This window comes from Oncorhynchus tshawytscha, linkage group LG01 (assembly GCF_018296145.1).
Source record: "Oncorhynchus tshawytscha isolate Ot180627B linkage group LG01, Otsh_v2.0, whole genome shotgun sequence".
In the NCBI taxonomy this organism is placed as follows: domain Eukaryota; kingdom Metazoa; phylum Chordata; class Actinopteri; order Salmoniformes; family Salmonidae; genus Oncorhynchus; species Oncorhynchus tshawytscha.
In genome coordinates, this window is record NC_056429.1 from 9,503,595 (window position 1) to 9,527,458 (window position 23,864).

A 23,864-nucleotide genomic window follows, 5' to 3' on the forward strand; every position below is an offset into this window, starting at 1 on the left:
CTCCTCTCCCGCGATGTCTAGAACGTAGCACATTGCACTTTCTCCTCCTTTTCAGCAATGCCACTCGCGGTCAGAAACAATTCAAACTTGTGTATCCAAATCTTCCAGTCTTCAACAAAAATGTCCTTGTAGACAAGCTAGATGTTGGTTGTAACAGAGCCATCTTCCATTTTTCGCGGTTTATTCTGACACCATGTTATGTTGTTACAATATTAATGAGCCGGACAAAAAAAGTACTGTATCTCCAAAGTTATAAAAAAAATCTAGTGCCTCTGCCTTCTTACCACAGGGTCATTGCTATCCGAGTTCCCTTGGACGTCCCTACCACGCATTGAATCTGAAATGTTAAATGGTTACGTTAGGGGTTTTAGAGTAGGGACAAAGATACTTATAGCCCCTTCTGTCTGTGTTAAGGACGTCCCAATGATTCCGGATAGCACTGACACTTGCCACAGAGGCTTGTAGCCAATGAAAACAACCTCGGGAGTTTAAATGTCCGTTGAGCAAACCAACGCTAAAATGGGGGAGAGAGGCTAGGGCTGTATTTGAAAATGTGTAAATTATGCAACAACAAAAAATATTATCAGTTTCTATGATATTAGCATACATTCCTGATATCAATACAACGTTTGATATATACACTAAACCTTTACTATGAATTTCAAGATACGAACGTTTGACTTAACCCCCCCCCCCAACCATTATCATGTTGGTATCTTCCCATGTCAAAGTTGACGTGCTTTACTGTCATGTCTTTGTTGCTTCAATGCTAGCAAGTCCAGCGCGAAAGTGATTGAGCACAGTCGTTTTTAAGAAAGAAATAACAAATTCAACTATTTCTGTAATAGGTATGTATGCATTTGATTAATTGCATATCATTTGTATTCATTTGACAACGAACCAGCTCATTGCTAGCTAGTAAAGTTAGCAAGTCATTCATCCATGCTAATTAGCTAGCTTGCTTGCTAACGTTAACCAGTGAATAGCTATCTTGACTATCCATAATGACTTAATACGCCAAAATCCAGTGGGTTAGCCAACATTGATTTTAAGTATACTATAGACTAAGTCGGAGTTAAATGTGTGTTGGCTGTTTACTTTGTTGACAAAGCAGCGCTGGTTGTCTGCTAACGTAAGCTAGCTAGCTGCCAAAGCGCCTCTAACTACTTGTCTAGGACAAATATCCTTTTTGAGTTCTCGCCCCGATACACTGTTGCTAATTCTACAAACCCAGGCAGTTTATAAGAATGTGCTATATCCAAATCAGAATATTAATGTCTCATCAACATGAATATTGATCTATCTAACAAAGTAAATCCAAGATGGAAGAAAAGCTGTATGGATCAGTGCCTGTCCCCTCGGAATATCTTCAACAGTGGTGAGTTCTTACGCCGTCAAAAAAAAGAAGCCCAGGACATTTTGAACGAACTCCCTCCTTCATCCCCTGAATGGCAAAATGTTATGAATCTGAAATAACAGCATGTTTTTGTTTTGTTTGCATCTGATGGATTGTGCTATCTGAATCACCTAAATGCTTTGAGTTGAGTTTACCACAGAACGACCTGTCTTTACTTGCAAGCCTAGATAATTGTGAGAATGAATTATGAGGACGAATTGTGCAATTGGTACTATCAAGACAGTTATGATAAGTGTGTGTGTGTGTGTGTGTACACCCACACTGGCCAAACCCAGACAGCTCTGGGCCAATTTTGCACATACAGTCTGCATACACATTGTATGTATGTATGTATGTATGTATGTATGACTGGCTTAACAGTTCAGCCTCATCTAGGAACCTTTCAACATGCAGGTGGTATAGGCAATTACAGGTTGCTTCTATGCTGTTGAAGCTGTGTCTACTGTAAGTTACCTTGTGAATATGGTGGAGGTAGGCCTACCTTTTCTGGACCTTCTGGTACCTTTGAGGGGTCTGGGATTCTGAATGTCCTCGAGGGCATGGTGTATTTGTTTTACAGGACTCACAAATATATTTACAATATTTATACTGGGGCTCTCACTGCAATATATTTTGGCTGTAGGATTAATACTGGGGGTTCTTTTATTTTGTCTTCCTTGTACAGGATTCAGTCAGCTCAACAGCTTCAGGCTCAGCAGGGCCAGTATCCGGGCATCAACCATCACCACAGTCCTCACCCTCACTACACAGAGGAACCAAGTGAAGAGAGAGTAATGGCACATGCACATATGGCTGTCAATGATGAGCTCATGGCTCAGCAAGAACCTGCCAACTTAGCGAAAGGTACCCTGCTTCTTCATTCCCACAGAGCTGTATTCAATAACAATAAGGACATGATCCTCAATGTATTGCGTGCCCAATGGATTTGAAGTTGATTTATTTGTGGGAGAAGTGTTCTTTTTGATGCATTTCCCAACAGATTAAAAACAAATGTAACTCTTGTTTGTTTCAAACTACTTAGCTTTATCTTGGCCAGGTTGCAGTTATAAATGAGAACTTGTTCTCAACTGGCCTACCTGGTTAAATAAAGGTGAAAAAAAATACCTCATCAACAAATTGTTGGGAAGGTTAACAGCAAGGTGATTGGGAGTTCTCTCTATCTCTTGCAGCTCCAGCGAAAAAGCGAGGGAGAACGGCACAACCAAAGGAACCCAAGCCACCCAAAATGCCCAAGCCCCCTAAGGCCAAACCGGGCCCCAAGCCCAAGAAAGGCAAGGAGGGTCAAGAGGCTGACGGCACGCAGGAGAAGATGGACGAGACCGTCCAGAAGGTCAGGAAGAAACGAGACCGATTCAAGGGCATGACGGAAGATGAGGTCATGAGCAGAACTCTGACTGACATCCTTGACTACAACTTGGACTATGTCATTGTGAGTTCTACCTGTTTGTCACTTTATGCCAGATATTATTATTATTATTATTAATGATATGAGACTGAAAATCGAGCTACCTTGATTTATCCAATAAGAAATACTCATTTGTTTCCAGCTGCAAAATGTATTTTGTTGCGAGCCCTACGCAGTGTTTCCCAACACTGGTCCTCCAGTACCCTGTTTTATTGTAACCCCAGACAAGCACACCTGATTCAACTTGTCAACTAATCATCATGCCCTCAATGAGTTGAATGAGGTGTGTTTGGCTACAATTAAACTGTGCACTGTTGTAGGTACTGTAGAACCAGTGTTGAGAAACACTGCAATAATGAACACAACCCAGTTGCATGATGTGAATCTCACTGTTCTAGATTGGAATCAACCCAGGTCTGGTGGCAGCCTATGTTGGACGATGGTTCCCTGGCCCTGGAAACCATTTCTGTAAGTTGCTTTAGTAGATATTTAGTCTTGATTTGGTGTGTGAACAGCTGTCAGGAACTCTTATTTTGAAAATATTTTCTATTTTTAGTCTACGCTTTCATTATCTCGACACCGTTTATGAATCAACTGAAATCGCAAAAACTTTAAATTCAAGGCATTGTAACTGCAATGTTTTCCTATGCTTAGGGAGCAGAGCATTACAAAGTTGACCTCAATTTCAGAAGAATAATGGTACGACAAATTTAATGAAAACTTGTCCTCATCAGGGAAGTGCCTGTTCTTGTCTGGATTCACTGATGAGCAGCTCAACCACATGAGTGACACCAGCCTGCCAGCGAAATATAAGATCGGTTTCACCAACATGGTGGCAAGGACAACGCCTGGAAGCAAAGACCTTTCAACGTAAGCTTAGGAAGAAAATAATGAAATCCTTAAGTCAGTCAGCAATGTGGTGAGAAATGACGAGTGAGACAATAGAGTATATGTCAAACAGTGGCCACACAGCAACATATAGATGGAATACAATGTTTGACATCTTATGTTAATTCACAGCAAAGAGCTACGTGAGGGTGCCTTAATTCTTGTGGAAAAGCTGAAGAAGTACAAGCCTCTCATAGCTGTTTTCAATGGAAAATGTAAGTAGCCACAAAAACCCTGCTAGAGAGGAGAAAATGCCAGTTGCAAGACCTTTCCATTGAAATTCCATATTAAGCGTTGAAATGGTTTCTTTTCAGGTATCTATGAAATGTTCTGCAGAGAGATGTTTGGAAAAAAGCCCAAGAAGCTTGACTTTGGTCTGCAGCCACACAAGATACCTGACTGTGAAGTGGTAAGGGCTCTGCTTCCTGATAGTCTGATGTGGTGCTCTGCTTCCTGGTAGTCTGATGTGGTTCTCTGTTACCTGGTAGTCTGATGTGGTGCTCTGTTACCTGGTAGTCTGATGTGGTGCTCTGCTTCCTGGTAGTCTGATGTGGTGCTCTGCTTCCTGGTAGTCTGATGTGGTGCTCTGCTTCCTGGTAGTCTGATGTGGTGCTCTGCTTCCTGGTAGTCTGATGTGGTGCTCTGTTACCTGGTAGTCTGATGTGGTGCTCTGTTACCTGGTAGTCTGATGTGGGGCTCTGCTTCCTGGTAGTCTGATGTGGGGCTCTGCTTCCTGGTAGTCTGATGTGGGGCTCTGCTTCCTGGTAGTCTGATGTGGGGCTCTGCTTCCTGGTAGTCTGATGTGGGGCTCTGCTTCCTGGTAGTCTGATGTGGGGCTCTGTTACCTGGTAGTCTGATGTGGTGCTCTGCTTCCTGATTGTCTGATGTGGTGCTCTGTTACCTGGTAGTCTGATGTGGTGCTCTGCTTCCTGATTGTCTGATGTGGTGCTCTGTTACCTGGTAGTCTGATGTGGTGCTCTGTTACCTGGTAGTCTGATGTGGTGCTCTGTTACCTGGTAGTCTGATGTGGGGCTCTGCTTCCTGGTAGTCTGATGTGGGGCTCTGCTTCCTGGTAGTCTGATGTGGGGCTCTGCTTCCTGGTAGTCTGATGTGGGGCTCTGCTTCCTGGTAGTCTGATGTGGGGCTCTGCTTCCTGGTAGTCTGATGTGGGGCTCTGCTTCCTGGTAGTCTGATGTGGGGCTCTGCTTCCTGGTAGTCTGATGTGGGGCTCTGCTTCCTGGTAGTCTGATGTGGGGCTCTGTTACCTGGTAGTCTGATGTATATGACTTCCTGTTTGTGGTTTTTTGGGGGTGTGGCTTTCAGTTAATTTTGGCCACCCATCCCATGAAAGTGAATGTCATTCCAGTGCGCTGCTTGCTATGAATTCTATATGATGGAGCATGTTTAGGTTAAGACACTGACAAGTATAGCGTAATATTTTTATTTGGCGCAATCTGATTGGGTGGGCCTGACTCCCCAGTGGTTTGGCCCAGGCTTGTGCGGGTGATTATTAACCCCCAAGAGTTGATTGACGCACCGGTGCGTCATAGTAACATTAAACAATTGCCATCTAAATCAGTTAGTTTAAGGTAGAAATCTTTTCTCTTTTTTTTGCATTGGATGCGTCTCCATCCACCACATCTGCTGATGTGGAACTTCTGCATCCGCGGTAAAAGGTGGCAGAGCTAGAGCGGTGTTTGTCAGACCATGAGACGTCCCGAAAATCACTTCTCACCAAAACGTATGTAGCATATTACTACCACTGTGTGTCACGGGACTCGTCTGAAGTCGGTACAGTCGATGTGCCAACTTTTTGTTTGTAGGGTCCAAACCACTTGGGTTACAAACTAATGTGACCCCACTGTGGAAAGGGGAGATTCTCACGAACACCCTGGTGTTCTCCGTTTTGCTCTATGACCCCCACGGGACTCGTCTGAAGGTAACCTGGTGCCAGTTTTTTTTTAAATGAATGGAAGTATCAATCAAATCAATTACATTTATTTATAAAGCCCTTTTTACACCAGCAGATGTCAGTGCTTATAAAAAAACCCAGCCTAAAAACCCAAACAGCAAGCAATGCAGGTGTAGAAGCACGGTGGCTAGGAAAAACTCCCTAGAAAGGCCAAAACCTAGGAAGAAACCTAGAGAGGAACCAGGCTCTGAGGGGTGGACAGTCCTCCTCTGGCTGTACCGGGTGGAGATTGAAGGTACCCAAAAAAGGGGTTATATGTATAAGAACTAAAATATTTCCTGAGCTTTCTTATATCTCTTAGATCTAGGACAAACACTTCAAAACCTTATTCCTTATGATACATTTTTTGACTGTCTTTGTTTGCTGCTTTATAAATGTGTTATTCAATTAGTTTCTCTGGGATATAGTAGTTCAAGCCAAAAATCTCTCTCTCATATATATATATATATATATATATATATATACTGCTCAAAAAAATAAAGGGAACACTAAAAATAACACATCCTAGATGTGAATGAATGAAATATTCTTATTAAATACTTTTTTCTTTACATAGTTGAATGTGCTGACAACAAAATCACACAAATTATTGATGGAAATCAAATTTATCAACCCATGGAGGTCTGGATTTGGAGTCACACTCAAAATGAAAGTGGAAAACCACACTAAAGGCTGATCCAACTTTGATGTAATGTCTTTAAAACAAGTCAAAATGAGGCTCAGTAGTGTGTGTGTGTGGCCTCCACGTGCCTGTATGACCTCCCTACAATGCCTGGGCATGCTCCTGATGAGGTGGCGGATGGTCTCCTGAGGGATCTCCTCCCAGACCTGGACTAAAGCATCCGCCAACTCCTGGACAGTCTGTGGTGCAACGTGGCGTTGGTGGATGGAGCGAGACATGATGTCCCAGATGTGCTCAATTGGATTCAGGTCTGGGGAACGGGCGGGCCAGGTCATAGCATCAATGCCTTCCTCTTGCAGGAACTGCTGACCCACTCCAGCCACATGAGGTCTAGCATTGTCTTGCATTAGGAGGAACCCAGGGCCAACCACACCAACATATGGTCTCACAAGGGGTCTGAGGATCTCATCTCGGTACCTAATGGCAGTCAGGCTACCTCTGGCGAGCACATGGAGGGCTGTGCGGCCCCCCAAAGAAATGCCACCCCACACCATGACTGACCCACCGCCAAACCGGTCATGCTGGAGGATGTTGCAGGCTGCAGAACGTTCTCCACGGCGTCTCCAGACTCTGTCACGTCTGTCACATATGCTCAGTGTGAACCTGCTTTCATCTGTGAAGAGCACAGGGCGCCAGTGGCGAATTTGCCAATCTTGGTGTTCTCTGGCAAATGCCAAACGTCCTGCATGGTGTTGGGCTGTAAGCACAACCCCCACCTGTGGACGTCAGGCCCTCGTACCACCCTCATGGAGTCTGTTTCTGACCGTTTGAGCAGACACGTGCACATTTGTGGCCTGCTGGAGGTCATTTTGCAGGGCTCTGGCAGTGCTCCTCCTTGCACAAAGGCGGAGGTAGCGGTCCTGCTGCTGGGTTGTTGGCCTCCTCCACGTCTCCTGATGTACTGGCCTGTCTCCTGGTAGTGCCTCCATGCTCTGGACACTACGCTGACAGACACAGCAAACCTTCTTGCCACAGCTCGCATTAATGTGCCATCCTGGATGAGCTGCACTACCTGAGCAACTTGTGTGGGTTGTAGACTCCGTCTCATGCTACCACTAGAGTGAAAGCACCGCCAGCATTCAAAAGTGAACTAAACATCAGCCAGGAAGCATATGAACTGAGAAGTGGTCTGTGGTCACCACCTGCAAAACCACTCCTTTATTGGGGGTGTCCTGCTAATTACCTATAATTTCCACCTGTTGTCTATTCCATTTGCACAACAGCATGTGAAATTTATTGTCAATCAGTGTTGCTTCCTAAGTGGACAGTTTGATTTCACAGAAGTGTGATTGACTTGGAGTTACATTGTGTTAAGTGTTCCCTTTATTTTTTTGAGCAGTGTGTGTATATATATTTTATTTTTATTCATTGATTATTTTTTTAAACTAAAGGGGTCCTAAAATGTAAAATCAAATTGCTAAATGATCCATAGTATGACCATCTTAAAACAATTCCACATGTCGGCTTAGACTTTTTAAAGAATTAACTATGATCATTGGGCATACAGAGGAAGTACAGTACCATTCCCCTTTTTGAAACGACACCGTATAACCCTGCCCTCTCCCCTACAGGCGTTGTATTTGATGCCGTCGTCCAGTGCCCGCTGTGCCCAGTTCCCCCGTGCCCAGGACAAAGTGCACTTCTACATCAAGCTGAGGGAATTAAGGGACCAGCTCAGGGGCGTGGCCAGAACAGACGACATTCAGGAGTTGGAGTACACCTTTGACCTGGGATTGGCCAAGGGTAAGAGAACGTACTGCAGAGTGCTCTGAGTATTCAATTACATTTACATGAAAGCACATAGTTAAGATCAAATGTCAATTATTATTAAAAAGGTGAATTTTAAAATGAAAAGCCATCACAGTTCGGCCCAGTCTCATGACCTTGTTCATCTGAGTGAGCTGTATGAGAACAGTCTTGTTCATGGTAACAGTTTGTTTGTTCCATAGAAATACATTTATATTTAATTTAGTGTTTTCTCCCCCCTACAGAGGACGCCAAGAGGATGGCGATTAAAGAGGAGGCGTACGACCCGGGCTACGAGGCGGCCTTTGGCGGCGCATATGGCGAGGGTGGGCCGGGGCCTGAAGAGGGCCAGAGCAACGGCAACGGGCACTGTAACTTCTCGTCGGCGGAAAACACAGGTCAGTACAGAGATGCCTGGATGGACCATAGAACTAGGATAAGCAGTAACTAGTTATATGGTATAGGCTCCCCACAGCAGGGTTCTCGATACACACCCCTGCTGAGTGCGGCTGGGTGGAGGACCGGAGGGGGCGGGGCAGCGCCCCTCTTAACTCCTATTTTTTCATTTTTTAACACCTGTAACTGTCATTATCTGCAATCTAGAGCACAAAAAAAATGACCTGAGATGATAACATAAAGTAATGATTCTGTTCCATTCTTTGGGGAGAACCCTGCCACAGAACACTCGTCTTTTAAAAATGGCAGTTAACACAAATTACAAAAGTATTTAAGCATCCTCACCTTGAAATGAGTAGATTCCAGGAGGTATTGTGATCCACACACTGGATGTGTATGTACCCTGAATACCTCCTCCCTGGACACTGTTACCCGTCTGTGTTGGAGAGCTGGAAGTAATGTGGCTGATATTCTAGCCAGCCCTTCAGAAGGCAACCATGAAGTGCCATATTGTGTATTCCTGTCCAAGATGTTTTGGAGTGTCTCTGGGTTGATGTGGAATGCAGGGATAGTATACTATAGAAACACAGTCACATTGCTATTGGCCAAAATAAACAAGACTGAATGATGTTTTGAATCCAACTAGCCAGCCTATAGAATATTTTGAATCTCACTGTCGAGCTAACTAACTGGGACATAACCTGATATTAATGAGTCATTAATATTAAAGACTAGGGTTTTTCCTACCATTATACACTTTCTGTACCATACCGGGATATACGGTATTACTTTAAAGGGACGCTATTTGTGATGTTTGTTTTTTTTACGCACAAAACAATTTAGGCATCATGGATCTTGATCCAGCAAGGGGTTGAATATCTCTGCTCTAACCAAGAAGCTTGATCTTGCCACTTAGCTAGAAAGTTAGCAAAACCAAATGCATAGCTGGAGCCCTGAGATGGATATCATTTGTTTGACACATCTTAGATAGTTAACTTGTATTTACAAGCAGTGGCGTAGCACGCACCCCCGCGAGGTTGTGGGGGGGAGATGAAAATCATACCTTCAGTAATACCCTGGTATACTGTATATCGTCCAAACCTATTAAAGAGTATGAGGATTGCTGTGGTCTGTAATGTACCTAGGAGACACATGCCAGAGACTACAGATGAAAAATGAGTTATCCCGCTAAATCTGGTGCAATGACATGTTGTACATGGTCCATGACAAATAAACAATAAACACCAGGGTCCAGGGACAACTGTAGTCAGCCAGCCCAATAAACACCAGGGACAACTGTAGTCAGCCAGCCCAATAAACACCAGGGACAACTGTAGTCAGCCAGCCCAATAAACACCAGGATCCAGGGTCAACTGTAGTCAGCCAGCCCAATAAACACCAGGATCCAGGGTCAACTGTAGTCAGCCAGCCCAATAAACACCAGGACCAGGGTCAACTGTAGTCAGCCAGCCCAATAAACACCAGGATCCAGGGTCAACTGTAGTCAGCCAGCCCAATAAACACCAGGGACAACTGTAGTCAGCCAGCCCAATAAACACCAGGGACAACTGTAGTCAGCCAGCCCAATAAACACCAGGGTCCAGGGACAACTGTAGTCAGCCAGCCCAAGAAGGGCATATATGCTCAATTGTGACAACAAATGATGTATATGTAACAGTATAACTTTAGACCGTCCCCTCGCCCATACCCGGGCGCGAACCAGGGACCCTCTGCACACATCAACAACAGTCACCCCTAGAAGCATCGTTACCCATCGCTCCACAAAAGCCGCGGCCCTTGCAGAGCAAGGGGAACTACTACTTCAAGGTCTCAGAGCAAGTGACGTCACCGATTGAAACGCTATTTAGCGCTGCACCACCGCTAACTAAACTAGCCGTTTCACATCCGTTACATATACAAAACAAGTAGAAGGCCAAAATGAAAGATTCAAACAATGTCCTCCTCTCACTCTGCAATGACCTGCCAATCACCCGCACCTGTGAACAATCACTAACCTATGTTGCTGTCACTCGCAGCACCTAGTCCGGATGCTGCTGCCCCCTATGTGTGATTTGTAGTGGATGGGTTTATCTTTGGCTTAGGTAACATGGTCCAGTCACCTCAGATGTTATTTTATTCTAGTTTCAGACGCTGTCGAGAAGGCAGACACTTCTCAACTTCCTGCCGCCGCTGCCACAGAGGGACAACTCCCGGACGGACAGTGGATGATGCAGTCTTTTGCTGATCAGATTCCAGACATTGGGGGCTCTAAAGAGCCCCAGGCATGGGCGGGCAATGTATAAGGAAGGGGATAGGGCTACTAACTAGCCCTATCTGGACGTACAGAGACCTCAACCCACACATCCTTAATCCCCTCCTTCAACAAGACACTGCACCTCAGTTTGAAGACTCAAATTGTAGCCTTTTCATTTTTTTGTCAAGTTGTATTAGCCATTTTAAGGATTTACACGTTTAACTACTTGATAGGTGGAATTTTCAAAATTGATAATTGAGGATTTTTTTGAATTCAAATATTTTATCCTGTTTTGTCATCATGTGTGTTTTGATTGGCGGTCTTTTTAAATATGTGAAATCAGGGACTTGACAATGATTCTTGATTGTCTTTGGAGATTGTCACCTATTTAAATATTTTGCTTATTTTGTTGTCATACTGTACTTGGCCACAGGATGGCGCAGTAGGTGTAAGCAAAGCGGGACACTTCTGATATTACAAATGGCCCTAAATCAGACTTTTACACATGAACAGTCAGTCCCAAATGAACCTGTGGCAAAACACACACACTGTATGCAACTGGAAGTCATGCATTGTGAAGTGTAGGATTAGAGCACAGGTACTGAGTGATATGTGAACAAACTAAACATGGTCAAAAAGTGATTCCACAGAGAGATGTTTTAGCAATTTCTTCACAAGCCTTTTTATAGTGGATTTACATTACTGAAGGTGGGTGCTGTTCTCTTGTTGCTTTATGATCCGTATATTATGTTTAGTATGTTTCTGAACATTTTTGTTCATTAAAGCTTAAAATCCTTAAAACGTTACATACATACATACAGTGGGGCAAAAAAGTATTTAGTCAGCCACCAATTGTGCAAGTTCTCCCACTTAAAAAGATGAGAGGCCTGTAATTTTCATCATAGGTACACTTCAACTATGACAGACAAAATGAGAGAAAAAAAATCCAGAAAATCACATTGTAGGATTTTTAATGAATTTATTTGCAAATTATGGTGGAAAATAAGTATTTGGGCAATAACAAAAGTTTCTCAATACTTTGTTATATACCCTTTGTTGGCAATGACAGAGGTCAAAAGTCTTCAAGGTTTTCACACACTGTTGCTGGTATTTTGGGCCATTCCTCCATGCAGATCTCCTAGAGCAGTGATGTTTTGGGGCTGTTGCTGGGCTACACAGACTTTCAACTCCCTCCAAAGATTTTCTATGGGGTTGAGATCTGGAGACTGGCTAGGCCACTCCAGGACCTTGAAATGCTTCTTACGAAGCCACTCCTTCGTTGCCTGGGCGGTGTGTTTGGGATCATTGTCATGCTGAAAGACCCAGCCACATTTCATCTTCAATGCCCTTGCTGATGGAAGGAGGTTTTCACTCAAAATCTCACGATACATGGCCCTATTCATTCTTTCCTTTACACGGATCAGTCGTCCTGGTCCCTTTGCAGAAAAACAGCCCCAAAGCATGATGTTTCCACCCCCATGCTTCACAGTAGGTATGGTGTTCTTTGGATGCAACTCAGCATTCTTTGTCCTCCAAACACGACGAGTTGAGTTTTTACCAAAAAGTTATATTTTGGTTTCATCTGACCATATGACATTCTCCCAATCTTCTTCTGGATCATCTAAATGCTCTCTAGCAAACTTCAGACGGGCCTGGACATGTACTGGCTTAAGCAGGGGGACACGTCTGGCACTGCAGGATTTGAGTCCCTGGCGGCGTAGTGTGTTACTGATGGTAGGCTTTGTTACTTTGGTCCCAGCTCTCTGCAGATCATTCACTAGGTTCCCCCGTGTGGTTCTGGGATTTCTGCTCACCGTTCTTGTGATCATTTTGACCCCACGGGGTGAGATCTTGCGTGGAGCCCCAGATCGAGGGAGATTATCAGTGGTCTTGTATGTCTTCCATTTCCTAATAATTGCTCACACAGTTGATTTCCTCAAACCGAGCTGCTTACCTATTGCAGATTCAGTCTTCCCAGCCTGGTGCAGGTCTACAATTGTTTTTTGGTGTCCTTTGACAGCTCTTTGGTCTTGGCCATAGTGGAGTTTGGAGTGTGACTGTTTGAGGTTGTGGACAGGTGTCTTTTATACTGATAACAAGTTCAAACAGGTGCCATTAACAGAGGTAACGAGTGGAGGACAGAGGAGCCTCTTAAAGAAGAAGTTGCAGGTCTGTGAGAGCCAGAAATCTTGCTTGTTTGTAGGTGACCAAATACTTATTTTCCACCATAATTTGCAAATAAATTCATTAAAAATCCTACAATGTGATTTTCTGTTTTTTTTTTCTCTCATTTTGTCTGTCATAGTTGAAGTGTACCTATGATGAAAATTACAGGCCTCTCATCTTTTTAAGTGGGAGAACTTGCACAATTTGGTGGCTGACTAAATATTTTTTTGCCCCACTGTATATCCATTCATTCTTGAAGTGTGTATATATATATTTTTTATAAATGCCTCAGGGGCTTAGTTCAACTGTCGTACCCCACCAGAACCTCAAATATAGGCTTGTTTTACTCCAATGTTTTTAAACAAACACTGTATAGACTCAACATGGTTCAAACTATAATTGTGATATCATGGATGGTCAGTCCTTGCATCCATAGTTCAGTCTGAATTTGAGTGGATTCATTTCTTTATGCCCATCCCTCAGAGTTTTTAAAACCAAAACCGAGGCGAGGTGATTACATTGTTTTAAATGAAGGACTTTTAGATGTAAATGTTCCTCGTGGAGTTTTTCTATTTTACTTGAAGTTATTTTGTTTCACTTTCCAGCCTGAAAAGATTTGGTCGTCTTGGTTTGGTCGGGTTCTGACGGTTTGACTGATGATCTTCATGCACGTCAAGAACCTTTCATCCGTCTGCATGCTAAATGAGTCAACCCTAGATCGTATTTAGTTAGGAAAATGTTTTAAATGTGTTTGCAACTGATTCATCTTTTTTGGTTTCTTATTAGAAAAAACGGTCTTCTGTTTGGTGCCTATTAGAACACCACCCTGTTCTTTCTTTACACTGTTTTCATATTGTACATTACAATACTCTTTGCACAAGTTTTAACTTCTGAGATACTGCTCATGATCCCTCTGGGTAAATGTATGGAAGCACGCTGTGAGAATAACTGGGTAATATGACTTTTTTTAAATTTGAAATGCGTAGCTGTTCCAGTATGTCAGAAATAATAATACTTTTAGCATTACAGTTCTACATCAGTAGTCGAAGTTTGTAGGCATGAAGCTACTACAGCATCACAAAGGCTTCTACCGTGAGATGGATTAGGGTTTAAATAGTTGTGGCAGCTACAAGCTACCTCACCTTTAAATTTCCTCACCTTTTAATTTCCTCACCTTTTAAATTTCCTCACCTTTTTTAAATGTTTCTTTATTTCCTTTTATTCTGGACTGGTTTAATTTTTGTGACCAAATGTGGATAAAAAAAAAAGTGATTTTGCCAATTTGTGTGAATGGAATTGGTCATACATGCAGTTACTGTACGTAAATCCTCTTTTGTTAAAAAGACGAAGGCTGGGATTCAATCAGAAACCAGGATTTTAGCTTTAAAGGACGTTTCCATTTGAGACATCTGCAGCATTTACCTTGAATGCGATCTCTGTACAAGCAGTAACGTTGCTGAATGCTGCAGCGGTCTAAGGCACTGCATTGCAGTGCTGGAGGCATCCCTACAGACCCTGGTTCGATTCCAGGCTCTATCACAACTGGCCGTGATTGGGAGTCCCATAGGGGTGCGCAAAATTGGCCCAGCGTCGTCTGGGTTAGGGTTTGGCCAGGGTAGGCCGTCATTGTGCTTCAACATCTGCGTAGCTTGCTGTGGGGTTTTAGGCTGGGTTTCTGTATAGCACTTTGTGACATCTGCTTATGTAAAAAGGACTTTATAAATACATTTGATTGATTGAAAATAAGAATTTGTTCTCGACTTGCTTAGTTAAATAAAGGTAAAAATACATTTTTAAAAAGCAGCATTTTCACTTTCCTGGTGACGACACGAAATTCTTCCGCTGCTCAATGTTCGCTACACACCTCAGTCTGAGACTGCTATCGTTGAAGTCGTTTGTGGTGACGAGGGGTCTGAGAGGTGTTGTACAAAACAAAGTCATCAGTGATTCTACCAATCAGGGTATTAAAGCCAATGATGAATTTACCACAGACTATCAGTTTAATTGATTAAATGTTTTTGAAAATGGAATGAGGCAAAATCAAGTGGGACCATTCTAGCCAATGAGAGGGCAAATATGCGTGTTAGGGTTAGGCATAAAGTTAGCAGTGTGGTTAAGGTAATGTTTTTAAAAAATGGAATACTTTTTTAAAATTGTAGATAAAGGCAGATTTTTGTATTCTTTTGTGGCTGCGGTAACTCGAAGACCTTGACATAAAGTGCTTTTTCTCAAAGTTGCCAGGATGTTACGTGTCCTACTTCTGGTAACAACCTAATCATTACAAAATTTATATTCCAGCAAATAAGCCATTACATTTTTTGCTAACCAAATACGACACCTATTGACCTCCATACAGAAAGTCCTCACTTGGAGGCCAATTATTATTATTTTTAAACGCTACAATCTAAAGAAGACAGATTCTGGGTCCAGTTAACCCTTTCACTTCACGTCTTCCTCTCTGGCTTTACCCACGTGGGTTCTGGCTCTGGCCATCGGTTTCTGGACCAATCAGATAGCCCTGAATGCCTTCGGGGGAAAAGTCGGGGATGTACACAGATCCAGACTCCTTGCAGAGAAGAAAGGAACATGACTAATCAGATGCTAAAACAGAACTTTGTTCTATTTGTGACGCTTGACGCGCTGCAAGTCCCGCCTCTCCCATCTCCTCATTGGTTTCTAGGAGCATATACCCACATGGGTGATTGAAAGATGAACTGAGGTCCACACTCCAGTCCAGTTGGTGGTGGTAATGCACCTTAAAGTTGGTTGCCAACCACCATATGAAGTCCAGAGAAGAAGAAGAAACGCACGAGCGGTCTGGTCAGCATGTGACGTCCATGTGCACGGCATAGCGTTTGACCGGTGCAAGGAGTCAGGGCAACATTTTGTCCACAACGTGATCGGATTCAAACAGTAGCGGTGAAAATCACTGTTCTAGCGTGATTGAAATGTAAAAGCGATGTTTCTGCATTCGCGGAGACTGCATCCATTGTACAACCAAATGTTCCGGGTGTCAGGGGAAATGGAATGAGAGCCAGTGATAGGACTTCTACATTTTGGACGTTAACAAGAAGACTCCTCCTTCACATTTACTGGATTGGTTGAACATTGATGTTTTTTTATTTTTTTCTCGTCAAGACCAGGATGTAGGGGATCTAGTTTCAGGAGTTTATTTTTTACACCCTCTATGGTAAACGCTGCATATGTCTGCTCAATTGAAAATTACCTTTACATTTCAACCAACACTACAACACTGACCTTTACATTTAAACCAACACTACAACACTGACCTTTACATTTCAACCAACACTACAACACTGACCTTTACATTTCAACCAACACTACAACACTGACCTTTACATTTCAACCAACACTACAACACTGATCTTTACATTTCAACCAACACTACAACACTGACCTTTACATTTCAACCAACACTACAACACTGACCTTTACATTTCAACCAACACTACAACACTGACCTTTACATTTCAACCAACACTACAACACTGACCTTTACATTTCAACCAACACTACAACACTGACCTTGACATTTCAACCAACACTACAACACTGACCTTGACATTTCAACCAACACTACAACACTGACCTTTACATTTCAACCAACACTACAACACTGACCTTTACATTTCAACCAACACTACAACACTGACCTTGACATTTCAACCAACACTACAACACTGACCTTGACATTTCAACCAACACTACAACACTGACCTTTACATTTCAACCAACACTACAACACTGACCTTTACATTTCAACCAACACTACAACACTGACCTTTACATTTCAACCAACACTACAACACTGACCTTTACATTTCAACCAACACTACAACACTGACCTTTACATTTCAACCAACACTACAACACTGACCTTTACATTTCAACCAACACTACAACACTGACCTTTACATTTCAACCAACACTACAACACTGACCTTTACATTTCAACCAACACTACAACACTGACCTTTACATTTCAACCAACACTACAACACTGACCTTTACATTTCAACCAACACTACAACACTGATCTTTACATTTCAACCAACACTACAACACTGACCTTTACATTTCAACCAACACTACAACACTGACCTTTACATTTCAACCAACACTACAACACTGACCTTTACATTTCAACCAACACTACAACACTGACCTTTACATTTCAACCAACACTACAACACTGACCTTCATTGCTATGGATTGAATCCTTCATTTATGTAGATGTATGTGTCACTCTGATGCTTAGTGTGCTTAGCAGGTTATAGACATGTCAAGTCACATCCCTTTTCACGGGGCTGGATAAACATTCGGTGGTGCTTCAACACAGACCATTATTGGTTTAGACAAAGTTTTGATTATCCAAACCAGTCAGGTCTATTTCCCAAGAGCACCACACCCATGTTCAGTGGTGCAAATATTCCCTCCCTTGCATCTATGTTACGATAATTATGTTCTCAAAGTTCATGAATCAATTCAATTAAACTACTCAGTCTGCTGATCAGGATTTGTAAGATACTGATCGAAATGAAACAGACAGAGGCCCAGCTAAAATAGTCAATAAGTTTTATTCTCTAGAGCGCGCTGGTCTGTTGTACAAAAAAAAATCATTTTATACAGACTTCTCACGCATACACATTCACACAAACATACGCACCCACATTCACACTAACATTAGCACACAATGTCCTGCTACCCAGCCGACAAAGATTAGGGAATTCTTCAAGATAGGGAGACCGAGACCCTGGGAAGTAATCTCAGTGGCCCCAGCCAAGGAGACCGAGACCCTGGGAAGTAATCTCAGTGGCCCCAGCCAAGGAGACCGAGACCCTGGGAAGTAATCTCAGTGGCCCCAACCAAGGTCGGCACCGAATCTTGCTCAGACAGTCTGTTTTTAAGATACTATTATAGACATATTGTACAGACTATGGTTATACATGATTCTAACCAATTTCATACGATTATATGGCTTCAGGGTAGATATGGCTTCAGGGTGGAATATTCTAGTCATTCATATTGTGTTGCACATTTCTCTGATTTAAACAGCCTTCACTTCTTTGGTCTTCTACATATTTATATTATCACCATTGAATCACAGCATTAACAATTTTATACAACTTGTGAGAAATATTCCATATATAATGTTTAAGAGCTTTATAAGAATCTCCATATAGAATGTTTATAAGAGTTTGAGTTTATTTTATTTTTACAGGGACAGTGCACATTAATAAACTTTTCAGTAAAAGTGCCGGTTTCAACCGCAGTTCCTTGGCAGGTTATTAAAACAATTACAATACAGACAATCAATGAGCAGTGAGCACACGCAGAGCAACATAGGACAAGCAAGACGTAGTATACAGACATAGAAACATAGGACAAGCAAGACATAGCATGCAGACAGAGAAACATAGCACAAGCAAGACATAGCATACAGACAGAGCAACATAGCACAAGCAAGACATGGAATACAGACATAGAAACATAGGACAAGCAAGACATGGAATACAGACATAGAAACATAGGACAAGCAAGACATGGAATACAGACATAGAAACATAGGACAAGCAAGACATAGCACAAAAAGCAAGAAGACAAAACCCATAAAAGCAAGTGTTTCTACACCTCACAAGCTACAGACAACATGGAAAGCGGCAATACACAGCTAGGGATTATGTTCACAAATCTGATTGACCTTTAGCCATGTCTTCATGTTTTTTGTGAAAGTGTGATAGGTGGTATATTCCAGACATGGGAAGCTCTCACAGAGAAAGCGGATTTACTAAAGGTGCTTTTCCTTAAGGGAACTATACAGTCACCTCTCATGGTAGACCTTGTGGATCTGCTGCCATATGTTTGGGTTTTCTGTTTAACAAAAATACTGAGTGGAGGGGGAGCCAGGCCATTTAGGATCTTGAATACAAGACATGTGTCTGTGTATTGCACAAGATTTTCCCAACTCAGGAGCTCATGCTTTCTGAGGATGTAACAGTGATGATGGCTATTGGGCTTCCTATCAAGCACATTGAGAGCCTGTTTGTAGACAGACTGAATAGGTTTTAATGTTGTACAGCAAGCTTGGGCCCAACTAGTCAAGCAGTATGTTAAGTGGGGGAGTATCATAGATTTGAAGTACCGTTTTGCTACCTCTGTAGTTAAACAATTTCGTGTAAATCGGAAATTAGCTAGGTTGAATTTGATTATTTGAATGACCTTTTTCACCTGCTTTTTAAAAGAGGTTGGAATCAAGTGTGATGTCAAGGTACTTAAAATCAGATACCACCTTGAGCTTCTGCCCTGATATATAGACATCTGGCTCAGTTGCATCAGTTGCCCTCTTTGTGAAGAACATGCAGACAGTTTTTTTCACATTGAGATGCAAACACGAGTCACTGAGCCACTTTGTAACCTGGACCATTACAGTAGTGAGTTATTGTGCAGCTTGTTGTTTGTTCTTTGCATGCACATATATCACTGTATCATCTGCATACATTTGAATTTCAGACCCAGTACAGACAGAAGGCAGATCATTAATGTACAGGCTGAACAGAAGGGGCCCCAGTATTGACCCTTGGGGCACGCCCACATCGTTTCTAAGAGTGGGAGACAGCTCATTGCTCACTCTGACATACTGAGTTCTGCCTTCAACGTATGATTTCATCCATCTCAAGGCATCGGGGGAAAAGTTTAACTTGGACAATTTTGTGAAGAGAATCTCATGGTCAAAAGCCTTCATTAGGCCCAGAAATACCGCCCCAACAATGCCCCCTTTGTCCCTCTTGGACTTCACATTTTCCAGAAGAAAGCAGTTGGCTGTTTCTGTGGAGTGTTTCGCTCGGAAGCCAAACTGCATGGAGTGTAATGTGAAGGGGTTGTTGTTGAGGTAGGCAATTAGTTGTTCTGCTACACACTTTAACAACCTTCGACACCACAGGTAGTATACTAATGGGCCTGTAGTTACTCACATCAGCAGGGTCACCCGATGGCTGTTATTATAGCTAACATCCATACACTTGGAAACACCCCCTGACCAATAGATGTGTTGGTGACCTTAGTAATGGGGTCAATGAGTGTCTCTTTGTAGTTTTTAAGAAAGGTAAAGTCCAGCCCAAACACATCTTTGGCTTTAGAGTTATTTCGTGAGCTAATCACCTTGTTCACCTTTGACTCAGAAACCTCCCTTAGGATGAAGACAGGTTGAGTGTCATTCACTAGCACTGAGCCCAAGAAACCAGTGGAAGAGTTCTGTGTCAGTACCCTGACAGAGTCAATAAAGTAGTAAATGAAGACTATTGCTGTTTCGACTGCATCCTGTGTTAGATTGTTATTCACCATGATTTCTAGTCTTTTTGCAGTGTTACTATGGTTTTTCCCTGTTAACTTTTTTAGATTCTCCCAGATCAATTTAGAATTTCCCTTTGCTTCACCAATTATGTTATTAAAAAGTTTGCCTTGGCCTGTCTGATTTCTTTGTATGGTTTTGTATGGTTTGTATCGGTTGGATGATTTTGCATGGTTTGTATGGTTTGCATGGTTTTGTATGGTTTGCATGGTTTTGTATGGTTTGCATGGTTTTGTATGGTTTGTATGGTTTGCATGGTTTTGTATGGTTTGTATCGGTTGCATGGTTTTGCATGGTTTGTATGGTTTGTATGGTTAGCATGGTTTTGTATGGTTTGTATGGTTTGTATCGGTTGCATGGTTTTGTATGGTTTGTATCGGTTGCATGGTTTTGGATGGTTTGTATGGTTTTGTATGGTTTTGCATGGTTTTGTATGGTTTGTATGGTTCGTATGGTTTGTGCGAGTACCTAAGTGCTCCAGACAGTACGGAAGAAAGAAGACTAAAACTCAAAGGACACCTTATTACCCATATCAGAGTCCTATTCATTAATACACCCTGACCAAAACTTAGGCAAACAATATGCAATGAAAAACAAAAATTAACATTTCTTATTGGGCAACTTCAGGTAGGCCATTCCTGTTTGAGTCTAATTTCCTTTGTTTGGTGCCTAATGAACAGGCAACAACCCAGCTCAGGTGTAATCCTAATGAACAGGCTACAACCCAGCTCAGCTGTAGTCCTAATGAACAGGCAACAACCCAGCTCAGCTGTAGTCCTAATGAACAGGCTACAACCCAGCTCAGCTGTAGTCCTAATGAACAGGCAACAACCCAGCTCAGCTGTAGTCCTAATGAACAGGCTACAATCCAGCTCAGCTGTAGTCCTAATGAACAGGCTACAACCCAGCTCAGGTGTAGTCCTAATGAACAGGGTGCAACCCAGCTCAGCTGTAGTCCTAATGAACAGGGTGCAACCCAGCTCAGCTGTAGTCCTAATGAACAGGCTACAACCCAGCTCAGGTGTAGTCCTAATGAACAGGGTGCAACCCAGCTCAGCTGTAGTCCTAATGAACAGGCTACAATCCAGCTCAGCTGTAGTCCTAATGAACAGGCTACAATCCAGCTCAGCTGTAGTCCTAATGAACAGGGTGCAATCCAGCTCAGGTGTAGTCCTTTAGGCCTTTCCTAGACTAATTGTGTGGAAATGTGTGATTACACAATCAAATGAAAAGAGAGGATGCTATAAATAAACCATGTATGTAGTTATTGTTGTTATTGATGATGCATCTGAAATATTAATCTTGGTTGAAATTAATGTGGTGTCACAACTGTCCTGATCAGGTCAGGTTACAGGAGACCACAACCCTACAGATTATCTCTCAATCCCAACAGAGGAAGAGAGATCTAGGGGTCTGAAGATGTGGTGGTTTTATGACCCCTCACGCCCTGGTAAATCTCAGGCCACAGACAACATTCCTGTGTCCTCTCACTATGGAGAACCAGCCTCAGAACATTAAACATGCAATAAAGGGACTTTGGAACAATGGTTTCCATCAGCCACAATGGTGGTCATGACGATAGATGGAATATGAAAATGTATGTAATTTTTGTTTTGTTATTAAAGGTCAATAGATGATGTTATTACGAAAACATTGTAACGTTAAGGGTTTTCCTAGTATATGTTTGATGTTTATACATTGTAAGTTGTGATGAAGAGAATGTTTTGGTAAAGATTAAATGTGAAGTTAGTTGTCTAAAATTGGATTTGAGTAAAATCTAGACCTTGCCTCTTAACTTGGTACGCCCAGACAATTGCCCTAAAGGCGGTTACGCCCACTTCTGACCCGAGGGTATAAAACCTGTGAGTGAAGAATTAACATATCAGACTAAGTGACCCAAGCTGCAGCCGAGGTGTAAAAAGTCAACGAACCCAAAACTGCAACACAAGTTTGAAGACAAGGAAATATATTTTCTACCCAAGCTACGGATGAGTAGCTGTGTCTAAGCTGGTGAATTCAAGCCAGACCACCTAGCCTCCACTCTCCATCGATAGTGGTAGCTACACTGTTTCATTCCTACGCTGTGAGCTCTGAGCTACAGAGCTGTCTGTCCTCAGAAGACCCCTTCCAGAGCAAGGGCGAAGAAACAGACCACTAAGCCAAAAGGACACTGACATTGTGAGGACAACCAGAGAGTTGCGCCGGAGAAGTGCGTCATTGAGCAGCCTAAACGGTCCACGCGGAGCTTCCCATCTGAGAACTCCCACACGTATTTACATCATTATATTCTGACCCATAAGAGCGGTAGTTTGGGGCAAGGCTAGGGTTAGAATAGCATAGCTGACAAATTCACCCAAACGTATACAGTGCCTTGCGAAAGTATTCGGCCCCCTTGAACTTTGCGACCTTTTGCCACATTTCAGGCTTCAAACATAAAGATATAAAACTGTATTTTTTTGTGAAGAATCAACAACAAGTGGGACACAATCATGAAGTGGAACGACATTTATTGGATATTTCAAACTTTTTTAACAAATCAAAAACTGAAAAAATTGGACGTGCAAAATTATTCAGCCCCTTTACTCTCAGTGCAGCAAACTCTCTCCAGAAGTTCAGTGAGTATCTCTGAATGATCCAATGTTGACCTAAATGACTAATGATGATAAATACAATCCACCTGTGTGTAATCAAGTCTCTGTATAAATGCACCTGCACTGTGATAGTCTCAGAGGTCCGTTAAAAGCGCAGAGAGCATCATGAAGAACAAGGAACACACCAGGCAGGTCCGAGATACTGTTGTGAAGAAGTTTAAAGCCGGATTTGGATACAAAAATATTTCCCAAGCTTTAAACATCCCAAGGAGCACTGTGCAAGCGATAATATTGAAATGGAAGGAGTATCAGACCACTGCAAATCTACCAAGACCTGGCCGTCCCTCTAAACTTTCAGCTCATACAAGGAGAAGACTGATCAGAGATGCAGCCAAGAGGCCCATGATCACTCTGGATGAACTGCAGAGATCTACAGCTGAGGTGGGAGACTCTGTCCATAGGACAACAATCAGTCGTATATTGCACAAATCTGGCCTTTATGGAAGAGTGGCAAGAAGAAAGCCATTTCTTAAAGATATCCATAAAAAGTGTCTTTAAAGTTTGCCACAAGCCACCTGGGAGACACACCAAACATGTGGAAGAAGGTGCTCTGGTCAGATGAAACCAAAATGGAACTTTTTGGCAACAATGCAAAACGTTATGTTTGGCGTAAAAGCAACACAGCTCATCACCCTGAACACACCATCCCCACTGTCAAACATGGTGGTGGCAGCATCATGGTTTGGGCCTGCTTTTCTTCAGCAGGGACAGGGAAGATGGTTAAAATTGATGGGAAGATGGATGGAGCCAAATACAGGACCATTCTGGAAGAAAACCTGATGGAGTCTGCAAAAGACCTGAGACTGGGACGGAGATTTGTCTTCCAACAAGACAATGATCCAAAACATAAAGCAAAATCTACAATGGAATGGGTCAAAAATAAACATATCCAGGTGTTAGAATGGCCAAGTCAGTCCA

The 23,864-nt window shown here is 42.6% G+C and overlaps 1 protein-coding gene across 2 annotated transcripts; it reads left to right on the top strand.

The window, feature by feature from the left end:
• The first annotated feature begins 724 nt into the window (after positions 1-724).
• On the top strand, positions 725-11,561 carry LOC112222201 (G/T mismatch-specific thymine DNA glycosylase). Of its 2 annotated transcripts, XM_024384886.2 has the most exons (11): positions 725-848; positions 1,313-1,378; positions 2,082-2,260; positions 2,587-2,846; positions 3,221-3,290; positions 3,557-3,692; positions 3,843-3,925; positions 4,025-4,119; positions 7,936-8,107; positions 8,356-8,508; positions 10,649-11,561. In XM_024384886.2, the coding sequence occupies exons 2-11, from the start codon at positions 1,323-1,325 to the stop codon at positions 10,807-10,809; spliced, it is 1,365 nt and encodes a 454-aa protein (XP_024240654.1). In that variant the 5' UTR covers positions 725-848; positions 1,313-1,322; the 3' UTR covers positions 10,810-11,561. The 2 variants fall into 2 exon arrangements, with proteins under 2 accessions (XP_024240654.1, XP_024301066.1); XM_024445298.2 differs by lacking the exon at positions 1,313-1,378 and having other exon boundaries at positions 735-848.
• Positions 11,562-23,864: the final 12,303 nt, after the last annotated feature.